Source organism: Portunus trituberculatus, chromosome 37 (assembly GCF_017591435.1).
Source record: "Portunus trituberculatus isolate SZX2019 chromosome 37, ASM1759143v1, whole genome shotgun sequence".
Classification (NCBI taxonomy): Eukaryota; Metazoa; Arthropoda; class Malacostraca; order Decapoda; family Portunidae; genus Portunus; species Portunus trituberculatus.
Window position 1 is genome coordinate 2,761,687 of NC_059291.1, and position 15,251 is coordinate 2,776,937.

At 36.3% G+C, this 15,251-nt stretch overlaps 1 protein-coding gene across 21 annotated transcripts in view; it reads left to right on the top strand.

The window, feature by feature from the left end:
* LOC123514343 overlaps positions 1-15,251 on the top strand; it is a 567,471-nt gene that overhangs the window by 550,185 nt on the left and 2,035 nt on the right. For 16 of the 21 annotated variants that reach the window (XM_045272190.1, XM_045272188.1, XM_045272195.1 and 13 more), the window contains 8 exons: positions 1-162; positions 3,481-3,486; positions 4,549-4,635; positions 6,497-6,658; positions 7,891-8,073; positions 9,261-9,281; positions 9,788-10,000; positions 13,305-13,424. The exon at positions 1-162 is cut by the window's left edge and continues 894 nt beyond it. In XM_045272190.1, coding sequence (XP_045128125.1) covers positions 1-162; positions 3,481-3,486; positions 4,549-4,635; positions 6,497-6,658; positions 7,891-8,073; positions 9,261-9,281; positions 9,788-10,000; positions 13,305-13,424 — 954 coding nt within the window. The other 5 variants (XM_045272194.1, XM_045272207.1, XM_045272204.1 and 2 more) reach the window with 5 other exon arrangements.

The window sequence follows — 15,251 nt, forward strand, 5'->3', positions numbered from 1 at the left end:
GAGGGTGGGGGACCAGGGCTGGGGCCAGCTGGGACGGTGTTCCACCTGCGACTGGTGGGCTCAGTGGATGTTGCTGAAGAGTCAGGTAAAGCGCCGGCTCGGAAGACTGCCTGCAAGCGGCCCAAGAAGGATATGGTTATGGAGGCCGTGTCTCATCTGAAGGTGGGTCACATCTGGTCATAGTGACGAGACTGGATCATAAATAATCCATTAATTATCATCCAGATGTACATTAAGAAAGGCACGCCTATGACAATGAGCCCTTTTATACATAACACTTCAAATGTACCAAAGTGGGAGTAGATCCTCACAAAATATTATTAGATAAAAGACATTATGTACTGATTATGAAACCACTTCATATGATCAAAGAGACCAATATTCTTCTCAGTACATACATCCTTATTAAGCCTGATGTAAAATATTAATAATGGTGCATAAATATTTAACATGAATAGATGCAGAAACCTTGATAAGCATTTGTTATAGTGATGAAAGGCTGACTTGTTTAATGACAAGGACTTGCTAGGGTGAGAGAAACACCGGTCCTCACAGGTTCACCTTCAACTAGACTCCTCAAGAGAAGACAGTTGCATTCTTATATATTTTCTTTGTTTACCATTAAGGAAAAAATAGAACATTATTTTTGTTAATACCAAATAAATACTGCAAGCAATTATTTGACATAGAATAGCTATCATTTCAAAAGATAAGATATTAGTGTTGTGTAACATTCATTATCTTTGCCTTCTGCTTATGTAACAACACAGTTCACTTTCACCATCAAGGAAAGTTTTCAAAAGTTTGAGATATTGTGCTTTTCATGAGTAAGATTTATGAATTTAAAAAAAAAAATTCTTTATCATTTGTAAGAAATCTTCATTTCGCTGTTCATTTTACAGTGAAAGATTTTTACAGAAGTACTAGGCATTATCTTTCATCCCTGCCACATTGCAGTTCAATGGGTATCGCTATACAGCTACTTTACATTATCTTTCTTTAGGAAAGCCAGTGGAGTGATAGATACTTGTAAAAAATTTTATTCTAAATGTATTTAAGTAATACAAATGTCACTTTTTTCTCTCTCTCTCTCTCTCTCTCTCTCTCTCTCTCTCTCTCTCTCTCTCTCTCTCTCTCTCTCTCTCTCTCTCTCTCTCTCTCTCTCTCTCTCTCTCTCTCTCTCTCTCTCTCTCTCTCTCTCTCTCTCTCTCTCTCTCTCTCTCTCTCTCTCTCTCTCTCTCTCTCTGTAGTAAATATCTTTGAATGCTGAATATGATGATATATCAGGCACTGTTAATAGTTCAACAGGCACTTTGCAAATTAACTAGCATGTGTTTGATTAAAGTTGCTCACTCTGTTACATTAGCAAATATAGAATATTTATCTTCACATTCATGCTACATATTATGAAAGATAAGAGTTGTTCAGTACCTGCACTGGCTCTTACCCAAGTCCTTTTAGGCAACAAAAGCACTCCTGATATAGGTACATGTTATATGTGTGTCTGTGCTCATACATGAGCTAAAATTTGGGTGTATACAAATAGTTATTTGTTTGATAGATTATTGTAAAGGACACAAACTCTCCTGCAACATTATAAGGTAAAATTTACTAATAAGGTGTTACTTAATACTGCTGAAAAAATATGTTGGAGACAGGATACCAGCTACTAGCAAACACATTAACAAAGAATCTTGAAGTTTGTCTTCGACTTTTGCTTATCGCTTAAGAATTCTTAAATCTTGACTTTGGTTTAGAACTTTGGATCTTTGTGCTAAAATGAACTCTCAAGCCTCAATATGAAATGCAGAAAGAGCAAAACTAATTGTATCTTGTATTTCTCATCATTTTGAGTTAATAGTGCAATCCTTTTATTTATTTATTTAATTTTTATGTGTGTGAAACAATGAAAACAATATCTTATTGTAGATGGTGAGAATATGAGTGCATAAATTTATTTGTCAATATGTATAAAGAAATTGCTTAAAGTGCAAGGTGTGCATTTTGTCTCAATGTTTACAGCCTTAGGTCCCTCTACCCTGCTGCTCCCTTCCACTAAGCAGGGCCTCATGTACTCTGGAAAGCTTCACTTTTTCAATGGGGAAAAAAAAAAAGCTGCATGGAGCTTTATTATTAAGAAGGCAAATGAGACATGCAAAAAACAAGACACTGGAAGATCCAAATCAATACTTGCTGGAGAGCTGCATTCCCTATTGGCTAAATAACACTATTTAACACTTTAATCACTGGCGTCAAAGCATCACTCTTTCCTGTGCTGCTACAAGTAATACTACTGCTGGTGTAGATGTAGTATATTATATGCGATGATTCAGAGTCATTCCAGTCATCTAGAACATTTTTATAGGGTTGATAAATCTTAGAGTAGGCGGGCTTGGGCTTTTTGGCGGTCAGCCATCTTTGTTAAGTTGGTCTTAAATGAAACTCTCAATGTGGAGCCACCTCCAGAAAAGTCACAAATCATAAAATCAACTCTAAGCACAACTCATGAGGTTAAACACAACTTTAAGACAAAGTGCTGGCCTGAGACAACTTTCATACTTAAGAATCTATTATATGGCCTGTAGTAAATGTGGAGTAGCTAAGCCCTTGCATATGATGCCCCTTAGTGGGAAAAGCAGTATGTACTATAGCTATGACACCCCATCAATCACTATCCATAAGTAAAGGAAAATATAGGTTTTATCATATATTAAGAAAAATAAAAAGGGAAAAGAAAAAATCAACCAATGAATATTTTTGAGGATGCTAACACACACACACACACACACACACACACACACACACACACACACACACACACACACACACACACACACACACACACACACACACACACACACACACACACACACACACACATATATATATATATATATATATATATATATATATATATATATATATATATATATATATATATATATATATATATATATATATATATATATATATATATATATATATATATATATATATATATATATCACATGTGCGTAAATGTATATACATATCAAGTAAATAATATACAATTCAGTTGTTGTTTGAGGTGAACCCCACCTTTACCATAACCTCCAACCAGAAGGACAGAAGCCTCACCAAGGCTGTCAGTGTAGTGGTATTTGCTCTTCAGCCATTCTGTGGAGCGTGCTTTTCAGTGTTACCCTCTATTTTTATTAGCAGTTTTTGTATCAGTTAAGTTCATCATAAATGTATCCATTCTTAACCCTAAATGCTCAGCCTAAATGCTATTTTGGAGTAGAATAGCAACTGGAAGCCCTCAGCACTGAGAGTAAATTTGATAAAAAGAATGTCCAAAATTAAATGTACAAGAAATGTTTACTTCTCAGTGATAGATTAAGTGTGATGACCTGTAGATTAGTTGATAAGTATGTAAAATTAATTAATGTTCTTAAATGCACTAACTTTGTATTTGTTCCTCCCTTGGCTGCTGCGGTGTAGGCATTGGTAAGTGGCTGTTGGTAGCATTTAGAATGCCTTTGTTAGGTGTATACTGAATGAGCATATCTTTCCTGTTGTATCTGCACAACTCTGTTACATGTGTTTTGCTTTAATGTAAGTAAAAATTTGTGCATTTCTGTATGTGGTATGTATTTCTAACTCATAGTTGCATCACACTTTTCTTCATCATTATCATGAAGTTCACTTCAGCACAGTAGTTTCTATTTGATACTAATTAGTCTTCCATATACTACAACTATCTATGTACTTCATTTTATTTTTCATAAAAAATAGGTATTGATCATGTATTTAGCTGTTTAGCACATGCTCAAAGACATAGCACATCATGATTATGCAGTGTGTTTACGTGTGTGTGTGTGTTTGTAAATTTATTATGATTCTCTTTCATTGCCTATAAATGTGAATATAGGTTTCATTATAATTCCCTAAAATATGCATGCAAGTAATCAGGAGAAAGAACTCTGTAATGTAGTCACTCAGCTCAATGCTGCCATTCATCATGATGTCACATCTTTTCTCAACACAAATATTTTTTCCTTCTCTAGCACGTACAACCACCACCATCACCACCACCATCACCACCACCACCACCACCACCACCACCACCACCACCACCACCACCACCACCACCACCACCACCACCACCACCACCCTCTTGCTATCTTTGCTGATTTCACATTTGGTAGTGATTATACAGATGAATTTTGCTTTTTATTTGTTTTGTTTATTTTCTGCTAAATATAAATTGTTCACATTATTTTCTTCATAGTACAGTTGCTATCTGAATGAATATTGTCAACTTTAAAGTAGAAATTTTTCACTTTCATGTTTATGGCTTTGTTGATATTGTTAGAAATATTAACTTTGAATACTTTAGCTATTCAGTTTGTGATATAAGCCTAAAATCTGATCATTTTCTTGTAGTTTATATCAGAACTAATGAATTTACTGATCTGCTATGACAAATATTTATAACTGTTCTGAACAGTAATAATTGTATCTACTGCTGACATTTCTTGTGTCTAAATTGTCAGTGTTCTCCACCAGGCCCCTGATGGAGAGTCCCAGCCCAGCACTGAAGTGGATCTCTTCATCTCAACAGAAAAGATTATGGTGCTTAACACAGACCTAAAGGTTAGTTTATGTTTGTAGATAAATGTATTTGTTATAATTAGTAATTTTTTTTTAATCAATTTTGTGTTCTTTCAGACTTGAATACACAAATTCAAAATACACACAAAATATATGTTTGAATAAGACATTTCTTGGTCAGTTGAAATTATCATACATCATTTATCTTCATATTTAGCACAAACAGATATTACCAAAATATTTATCTAGTTCAATTAGATTCATTTTCAAGGTTTAGCAATGTCCTTCTTTCAGAGAATCATGGAAACCATAAGAAATCTGTCAACCAATTATTTATTATTCATGATATTAGGATGATCACCAAGGGCCCTGTGATATTTTTACTTCAGCTTGTTAGTCATGTTACTACAATTTACCTGCATGGGGGAAGAATGGCAAGTTAATACTTTAAATTCACATTACAGTGCCATTCTCCTTTACATATATCATGTTTTTGAAATCATGAAATGCTGATAATCAATAACATGATATATATATATATATATATATATATATATATATATATATATATATATATATATATATATATATATATATATATATATATATATATATATATATATATATATACATACATACATACATACATACATACACAGTGGTCCTTCAGGATACGAGCATCTTGCCTTATGAGTAGTTCAGCTTACAAGCACGAAATACTCAGAAAATTTGTCTCAGTATACAAACATTCACTCAGGTTACAAGCCACACACACACACACATGAGAGAAGAGGCTGCTGAGGGGACAAATTAAAAGATGTTTTCACAAATTTAAATTATTTGATGTTAGGTTTTGAATTAAGTGATTATTCACAAGAAGAAAAACCATATATTATGGGAATTCTTGAAACTAAATTGGAGAGTGATGTGAAGGTCCTAGAGATTGGTGATGTGAAGGTCCTAGAGATTGGTGATGGAATATAAAATATATGGCTGAGAAAAAGAGAAAGCAAGTAAGGGGAAGGTGTGATGCTTCTAATAAAGAAAGAGCTAGCAGTAGAGGCAGCTACGTGTGGGGAGGGCAATGCTGAGGTGCTCAAAGTGAAGTTAAAAAGGAACCTGGGAAGATGCCTCAGTATTATTGTAACCTATGTTCCTCCTAAAACAAACTCTTGGGATGAAGAAGAATACAGAAGGAAATTAGAAAGTACAAAAGTCTAAGTTAATTGGAGGAAGCAAAGATGCATTAGTAAGGGGAGGCTTTAACTGTAAGGAGGTTTCTTGGGAAAATTGGACTACTGAAGGCAGTGAGGTATCTTGGGCAAACCAACTATTGGAACTGATCATTGAGAACATCCTCACACAATGGGTCTGAGAACACACAAGATTCAGGGCAAATGAATTATCATCAAGACTTAACCTGATATTTACCAGCAGGCAACCATAAATACACACACACACACACACACACACACACACACACACACACATACTGTCATGCCACCCAAGTTTTGTTTTCCAGACAGCGTAAGTGCTTCTTTGTTCAGCAAAATAGCAAGAGACCACTGTATATTTTTTATCATTGTTATTTGTTAGAAAATTACCTTAATTTTGCATAAAATACCAATTCATTTTAAAATTGATATTTTTTGGGTGTAGAACAGATTAATTAGATATTCATAATTTTAAATGGGGAAATTTGTTTCAATACAAGTGTTTCAGGATACGAGCTACAGTATGGAACTAATTAAATTCATAACCTGAGACACGACTGTATATATATATATATATATATATATATATATATATATATATATATATATATATATATATATATATATATATATATATATATATATATATATATATATATATATATTATCAACCCTTTTGTACTTTTCAGGAAATCATGATGGACCATGCCCTGCGTACCATTTCATACATAGCAGACATTGGGGACTTGGTGGTGCTGATGGCACGGCGGAGAGTCCTGCCTACTGATGATGCCACCAATGGCATCCAGAAGACTCCTAAGATGATCTGTCATGTATTTGAGAGTGATGAGGTCAGTGCTATAGGACACTTTACTAATTTCTTTGTACTCGCCATTGTATTGATTTGATAGATGCTTGATTTTCTAGTGGTTTTTATTCTCATTGTAGTATTTATATGAATAAGTGGTCTGAGGGTCACTGAAACTGCTAGTTTGTGAGGCAGCAGCTGCTCCTCCAGGTAGCTGGAAGCAGCCAAGTGAAAAAAAAAAAAAAAAAAACAGCCTCGCTTTTACTTCATGTGGATTTTCCAGTAAACTACTCTAATTAGTCTCAGGAATGTGTACTGTTAGGTACTTGGCCAACCCATTGGTCTGCACATTAGGCAATTCCATATAAACCTGGGCTTGGTATAGCATATTCTGATACCAAACTCCCAAAGACAGCAGCTGGTGATGGTGATTTACTTGTAATGGCCTGATTAATATAAAAAGAAATATTGCTTTATTTAAACTTTTAAAGGAGTTAGTGAAAGGTTTTTTTTTTCATAATAAAGAGGAACCACTGTGCTTATAAGGCCCATATTCATAATGCTTTGCTCTCTCACAACAGTTTTCCAAGGCCACAGAGACAACTAGCTTAGTTTTTAGGACAGTTTTTCCTTATAAACTAGAAATCTTGCCAATCCATCACCAGAACCATAAAAAATATCCCTAAAAACATGAGTATCTTCAACTGGAGCCTTTGGAAAGTAGTCATGGTGAGAGAGCAAAGCAATTCAGAATATGAGCCTGAATGTGAAGACAAATTACTGATACAGCTTGCAATATGGCATAATTTTCCTCTTCTGTTTATAGGTGTCATCATATTTTCCATGTCTTACTGTGGTTGGTGCTAAATTCTGTTGAATATTGTCATGAATGTGACTGAAGCAAAATACAAATTCACTTTAACTTTAAGCAACATAATTTACTGATAAAATATGTGTTTTAACTACTATGAAGAAGAATATGGTAGGGAAACACTCCTTAAGGTATTATTTAGTCATCTTTTTTTCTCTGAATGCACCTCTTGAAAAATCAACAATACCTAGGTCTTTATTTTTGAAGCATTGAAGAATTTCTCTAATGGATTAAATAATTTAATCATACCCCTGTGTAGGATTCTCAACAATACCATAACATTTGATTAAGCACACAAGATGAATTTTGTCAGTCTTGACTACTAAACTACAATTTTTTATGTTTAGACATTATGCCATATGGAGACAAATAAATAATTATACCATTTTTTTTTTTTTTAACAGGCTCAGTTTATTGCTCAAAGCATTGGGCAAGCTTTCCAAGTGGCATACCTCGAATTTCTCAAAGCAAATGGCATTGAGGATCACAGCTTTGTTAAGGAGATGGATTACCAGGAGGTGCTAAATTCACAAGAAATATTTGGAGATGAACTTCAAATGTTTGCCAAAAAGGAGCTACAGAAGGAGGTATGGCTTCTGTCTCTCAAAGCAAAACCACATTTTTCCTTGTGTGACATTATCATCATCTTTGAGTGACTTTGTAGTAGTTATAGATTTTACAATTAAGCATTCAATTTAACAGAATGCAAGTAGTATCTTCATACTCAAGGTATCAGATAATGTCACACACTGAGTAAGTGCCATAATATTATTTTGCACAAAACTTGGAGCAATACTTCTACCAAAATCCCAAGTATGCAAATATCAACATACAGTCATCCATTATAAATTAGTTTTACTGTAAAAATTTTGAGGATAATATTTTGGATACCTAGGACTCTAACCACAGCCACTGTACATGCCAGTCTTAAGACAGTCGCACAAGCAGATTGTCAGCCAGCAGGTAAAAAGGCTTCCGTGTGAGCCCTAGCAAGGCTGTGACATTGGCTCAGGCACACCTCAAAGATGTCTGAGGGAGACTCCTGCTGCCTGCACACATGGGCCAGGACCAAGGGAAACAAGAGGGACAAGTGTTGTTCAATGCCCTTAAATTTTTTTCTTATTTGAGCTTAAGCTTGCTTAGATATTTGTCAGTTGCTGTTTTTTTTCTTTACTTAGATATCATGCACAATATATAATTTACAGGTTACACAGGTTTTATTATAAACCATATAGCTAAACAAATTTACAAATTTCAATCAAATTATAGGTTTTGTTTATTAATTTATCTTTAAATGAATAACTATATAGGTATATTACATGTAAACTAATTATACAAAAAAAGTCCTTGCTGAATCATGGTCCTGCAGTGTGAATCTAGAGTAGACATTTGCTCCTTTATTAACACAAAATTTTAGTTTAATAAAGCTTCTTGTAGGAACAGTAGAGGTAAAATGGATAATGAAGGTAATGATGTTTGTGCTACTATAGTAAAAATGCATTGAGGCAAAGCTTATTTAAGTTCACTCTTGTGTTGCGCTCAAGGTTATGTACAATATATTAGTTCAAGAATGTGTGAAACATTTATTTAAAGCTTCAAGTTTAGCTTATGTTTAATGCAATGGAAATTATAATATCTTGACCGCCCACCGTGCCCACATGCCCAGTCCTTGACCAATCATTTTCAAAATGTGGTCATTAGTCAGCCATGAGAAGTGTATTCTAATGGGCATTTTAAATCTTTTGTGCCGCCCCACCCACCTCGGCGTACACAGGAGCTTTATATCTCAAAAACGGTGAGTAAGACAACAGTGCTTTTGAAGGGAACAATAAAGATTTGAAATAGCACGTTTGGTGAAAGAATTTTAATAATAATACACAAACTTGTACAGAAATTCTGTATTTAGGTACCTACTCTGCTGTGTTGCGAGAATCTAGCTGCCTGGAATGAGATAATTTTGCCTCAAGAAAGTATATCATTAGTGGTGTACTTTACAAAATGATGTTCCATTTTTTAAGTAAGATTTTGCATAGTGAGCGGTCTCTGTGACTCTCTTTACTATCGTGATCAGTGGAGTGGCGGTAGTAGAAAGCCATTTCATGCATTACAAATTGTATGAAACAGGAAATTTTTAATTTGCTTTGTATGCATTGCCAGTTACTGTACAGATATACCTGCTTTGTAACAAGGCTTTTTTTGTAAGCTTTAGATATGCACCCCACTTTTTTTTTTACTAGAAGCTAGCATTCCTCTGTTGGTTTATACAGCTTTTTATTGAATATGGGTTTGTTTGTTTTTCAGGTGGTTGTGCCTAAGATGAAGAGTGAAATCCTTGGAGTGGTTGTGGTAGAGTCTGGCTGGGGCTCTATGGTGCCTACGGTGGTCATTGCCAATCTTTCCCCAACCGGTGCAGCTGCCAAGTGCGGTCAGCTCAATATAGGCGATCAAATAATAGCCATCAATGGAGTGTCATTGGTGGGGCTCCCACTTTCAACCTGTCAAAATTATATAAAGGTAAGCAAAAGCTGGTGTGATTGGAGAATTGTGGATTTATATCAAGAAATTAAGAAAATTGAATTTAAGGCTTGGAAATACCTATTGGTATAATTCCTTTTTATGTATTTGTGAAATTCATTGGAATTTTGTTTAATAGGATTGTGTATCATTATTGAGAAAATATCCATGAGAGGAAAAATTATTTTTGTCAGCTTTCAAAATGATCCTGGTTCACATAAGCTCATAAAATAGAACCACAGTTTACATCAAATGCAAATGAATTAAGTGATATATGAACATCAGATAAATTAATTCCACCAGTTGTATCCCTAAATGTGTGTGTGTGTGTGTGTGTGTGTGTGTGTGTGTGTGTGTGTGTGTGTGTGTGTGTGTGTGTGTGTGTGTGTGTGTGTGTGTGTGAGGAGAAGTAATAGTAGTAGTAGTAGGAGGAGGGAAGAGGAAGAGGAAGAGGAGGAGGAGGAGGAGGAGGAGGAGGAGGAGGAGGAGGAGGAGGAGGAGGAGGAGGAGGAGGAGGAGGAGGAGGAGGAGGAGGAGGAGAAGAAGAAGAAGAAAGGGAAGGGTGGAGGAGGATGAAGAGGAAGATGAGAGTGAAGAAGGAAGAGGAGGAGTAGGATGGAGATGCAAAAGGAGGAGGAGGAGGAGGAGGAGGGTGCAAGAGGAGGAATATATAGGAAAGATGAGTGACAAGAGGCCTTGCAACCTATGACGAGGTCACTTGTTCACTATACTACATCTATAATAAGCTATATACTTAATAGGAGGCAAGGATAGAACAAGAGAAGCTCCTCTCCACCCACCACTCCCTCCGATGTTACCCGGCAAGAAATAAAACTAAAAATACACCGTGATTGCTGAGAGGAACAATCAGGGAAAATTATACAGGAAAGGTGGAAAAGAATAGATCTAATGTAACTACTACTATCGCTACAGAAAGAAAATTATCAGAAACCATTTTCTTTTGAAAACTTATCTAATCTAATTTTGAATGTAGCTACCTTATTAACTTGAATAACAGATGCTGGAAGCTTGTTTTGGCTTTCAACTACTTTTATGTTAAAAAAGTTTCTTCACAAATCAATATTAAATTGCTGTTATTTGAGTTTCGAACCATTATTTCTTGTTACTGACTGAGAAAGCTCAAAAAGATTGTAATCTATATCATCTATATTTTTAAGTATTTTGAACGTTTCAATGAGGTCACCTCGGATGCGACAATCTCTTGCACCTTTCTCCTCCTCCTCCTCTAAGTAAAAATTGGCTTTATAAAAGATAATAATAACATACTTGTTAGTGACTGTAATGTCATGGCAACAATTCTAAATAACTTTTTCGCAGCATGTTTATCACAGAAGACATTTCAATCTTGCCAACCACAATCAATATGTTTATAGGGGCCGAAAACTAAAACCTAATATGTAAGAGATGAAATAAGCAAAGATAATATAGCCAAATACCTGCGTAACATTGACCCCAATAAAAATACAGATCCTGATAGATTATCAAGTAGACTATTATGAGAATGTCAAGAAGAACTTGTGTTATCTCTGAAATTGCTCTTCAATAGAATGTTGCAGGAAGGAATTGTACTGAGTCATTGGGAATGTGCATATGTCACACCAATATTTAAGAAAGGTAGCAAAAGTGAAGCTGGAAACTACAGACCTATCATTCTCACCTTGGTAGTTATACAAATTATTGAAAAAATACTTGAGACAAAATCACTTCCTTCCTTAACAACCACAAATTGATATAAGACTCCCAAAATGATTTCCAGAACAAAAGATCATGTTTAACTAATCTCTTAGAATTTTTTTATTGCAAGTTTTGTAATTATAATGAGCAAACCCCATTTGACATAATTTATCTAGACTTCGGGAAAGTATTTGATATTGTACCACACAAATTAAACTGAAAGCTTAAGGAACAGGAGAGCAGTTGTGTGGTTGGGTTGAAAGTTGGCTAACAGAAAGAAAACAATGAGCAGTTATAAATGGAGAAGCTTCCGGCTGACTTCAAGTTGCAAGTGGTGTCCTCCAGGGTTCAGTTTTGGGTCCATTACTTTTTTTTTATGAACATAAATTACTTAGACTACGGCATTCTCAAAAATAATCTGATTCGCCAATGACACTAAACTAGGTAGTAAAGTACTTACAAGAGATAATTGTGATGCCATCCAGCAGGATCTAGACAACCTTAGTACCTATATTGACAAATGGCTTTTGAATTTTAATGGAGATAAATGCAAAGTAATGCACATCGGCTAAAACAATGCAAAATCTAAATTACATGGACAAAACTTAATCAAAGTTACTGAAGAGAAGGACCTGGGGGTATTAGTAACAAATTAGTTGAAATGTGCTATGCAATGTTCAGCCACGAGTCATTATTGAGCATAATTTTGATTGTAAAACACCTGAAGTCATATTGCATCTACATACATCATTAGTGAGACCACATATGGAATATGCATTTCAGTTCTGATCTCCATGCTATCAAAAGGACATTAAAAAATTGGAGAGCGTACAAAGACAAGCAACTTAACTAATCCCAATAACACATCTAAAAAGATTAGATGTGTTTTCAAAAAGAGATTGTCACATCCAAGGTGACCTCATCAAAACAAAACATATAAAATTGATTACAAGAATGTTTTTGAGCTTTCACAATCAGTAACAAGAAATAACAGTTTGAAACTTAAAAGACAGCGATTTTATACTGATCTGCGTTGCAAAGAAATGAAGAAGTAATTTAATATTGGAACAAGTTACTAACATCTGTCTTCCAAGTCAACACAGTAGCTATATTCAAGAGTATATTAGATAAGTTTTATAAAGAAAATGGTTTCCATTTTTGGAGCGATAGTAGTAGTTACACTACATCTCTTCTTCCACCATTACTGTATAACTTTCCCAGATTGTTCTTCTCAGCAATCAGGGCGTATTTTTTGTTTTATTTCTTGCCAGGTAATGCCAGAGGGAGTGGTGGGTGGAGAGGAACTTCTCTTGTTCTATCCTTGCCTCCTATTAAGTATGTAGCTTATTATAGATGTAGTATAGTGAACAAGTGACTTCATCATAGGTCACAAGGCCTCCTCCTCCTCCTCCTCCTCCTCCTCCTCCTCCTCCTCCTCCTCCTCCTCCTCCTCCTCCTCCTCCTCCTCCTCCTCCTCCTCCTCCTCCTCCTCCTCCTCCTCCTTTTTCTTCATCCTCCTCCTCCTCCTCCTCCTTCTCTTCCTCCTTTTTCTTCATCCTCCTCCTCCTCATTTAGGAGATCATTACTAATAATTGTATTGTCTTTTCAGAACACAAAATATAACACTGCAGTGAAACTAACAGTTGTGCCATGCCCTCCTGTTGTTGAGGTCAAGATTAGGAGACCTGACACAAAATATCAATTAGGCTTCTCTGTACAAAATGGTGTCGTAAGTATATATTGTTTTACTTCTACAAACTATCCCTTTCTAAGGATATGGTTACTGTGGCTGAGAGAGCTGATACCCTTATGGCTTTTCATCTACTGCCTCTGTTACCATTTATGAAATTCACAAGAGGTTCTCACTCTAAGAACTAGATTATCCTCTTTCTGTCTTCATCTGATGCCTTTTATTAAGAAGGATGTGAACCTCAGCTTGGACTGACCAGTGTTGTGGAGGTTAAATTTATTTGTTATTGCATTACTTGGCAGCCTCCCAATCAATGCAATGGCAGGTACTGTATATGATACAGGTTACTGTTTTATCAACAAACTTGGTTCTGGAGGAAGAGGTTTCGCCGTAGCTTCTTCAGGGAGATAAGTTAATTTGAGTCACTTTTTTTAATGTTATGGCCTATAGTGCCTGTAGGCATACTTGAAGATTATATCAGGGAAGCACTGTTAAGCTTCTGCCCATTAATGGCGCAGGCAATTTTATTTATAGTGGTACCCATATTAGGGCCCATATCACCACCCAAGCGCATCTTTGGTGTAACCACCAAGAACCTGGGTATCATGGTGACATGTTGGTAACTCTAAACCACTCAACAAATAGCATAGCTTCAAAGTGGTATGTGGTGGGATTCGAACCTACGTGTGAATGTCTGGCTGATCCCACATTCACCAATTTATCCACTACGCCACCGCCTTCCTTCTGTTACACGTATTGGGTCCAAGGCAACTCAAGGCATGCTGCCAAGCCAAACAGGTCACTGATTGGCTGCAGCTACCCTTATGACATCTATTCTTTAGTTAACATTTCTATTGTTGGCAATTTATAGGGTCTCCAGTACTTTCCTCTTTTTCTTGTGTAGGCCAGAACCCTTGTTCTGCCATAATAGCTGGCATCATGCTCGTTGCATGATATTCAGTATACCTCCCTGTCATAGCTCCTCCTCTGCCTTGCATGAAGCACTTTGCCTGTTTTCCACCCTCCATTACCCATGATGGAGAGCTGCTCCCAGCACCTGCGTTAGATATTTCTTCTTTTCTTTCTCTGGCCCAGTTCTCTAAAATCTTATATGCCTTATCCTTCAGTTCCACTAGGAGACCTTTGGCCACCCCAGCTTGATGAAAGTCTCAATGACGTGCTTATTCTTAGAGTTAGATCAAACGCAGACACTGGGAATGGCCTTCCACCACACTGGTTACAGTATAAACAGTACTGGAGGGTGGAAAATAAGTGAAGTGCTTCAAGCAAGGCAGAAGAGCAGCCCTGACACTGTGGTATACAGAATACCATGTAGGGGTTGCAACACCAGCTATACCAGCAAAGCAAGCAAGGGGCCAGACACCAAAATAAAAAAACACCATGGCAGTGTGAGGCACTACTGCACATCCCAGTGCCTTGGTGGACCACATGGACAGAGCAAGGCATCTGCCAGACTGGAAGGGATGTCAGAGTCATGCGTCATGGCACATACAAGAAGAAGAGGAAGGTACTGGAGGCCCTATTCATTGCCAACAATAGAAACATCAATAAAAGAACAAGAGATGTCGTGTGAGCAGGTCCAGCAGGTCCAGTGTCAAGACATTTGTCCCTGACTTTTATATAACTTTTATGACCTTTAAGGGAACTGGCAACCCATGTGTGCCTTTTTTTTTTTTCCCTGAGCTAGTTTCCCCTCTTGCATAAAAAAAGAAAACATTGAGCATCCCCAAAGTTGGGAGCAGGTGACACGACACAAGCTCCATCCAGTTAACAACCAATTTGGCTTGGTAGCACATCATGAGGAGTCATGGATTCAATATAACAGGGGTCATGACTGGAGCTAAT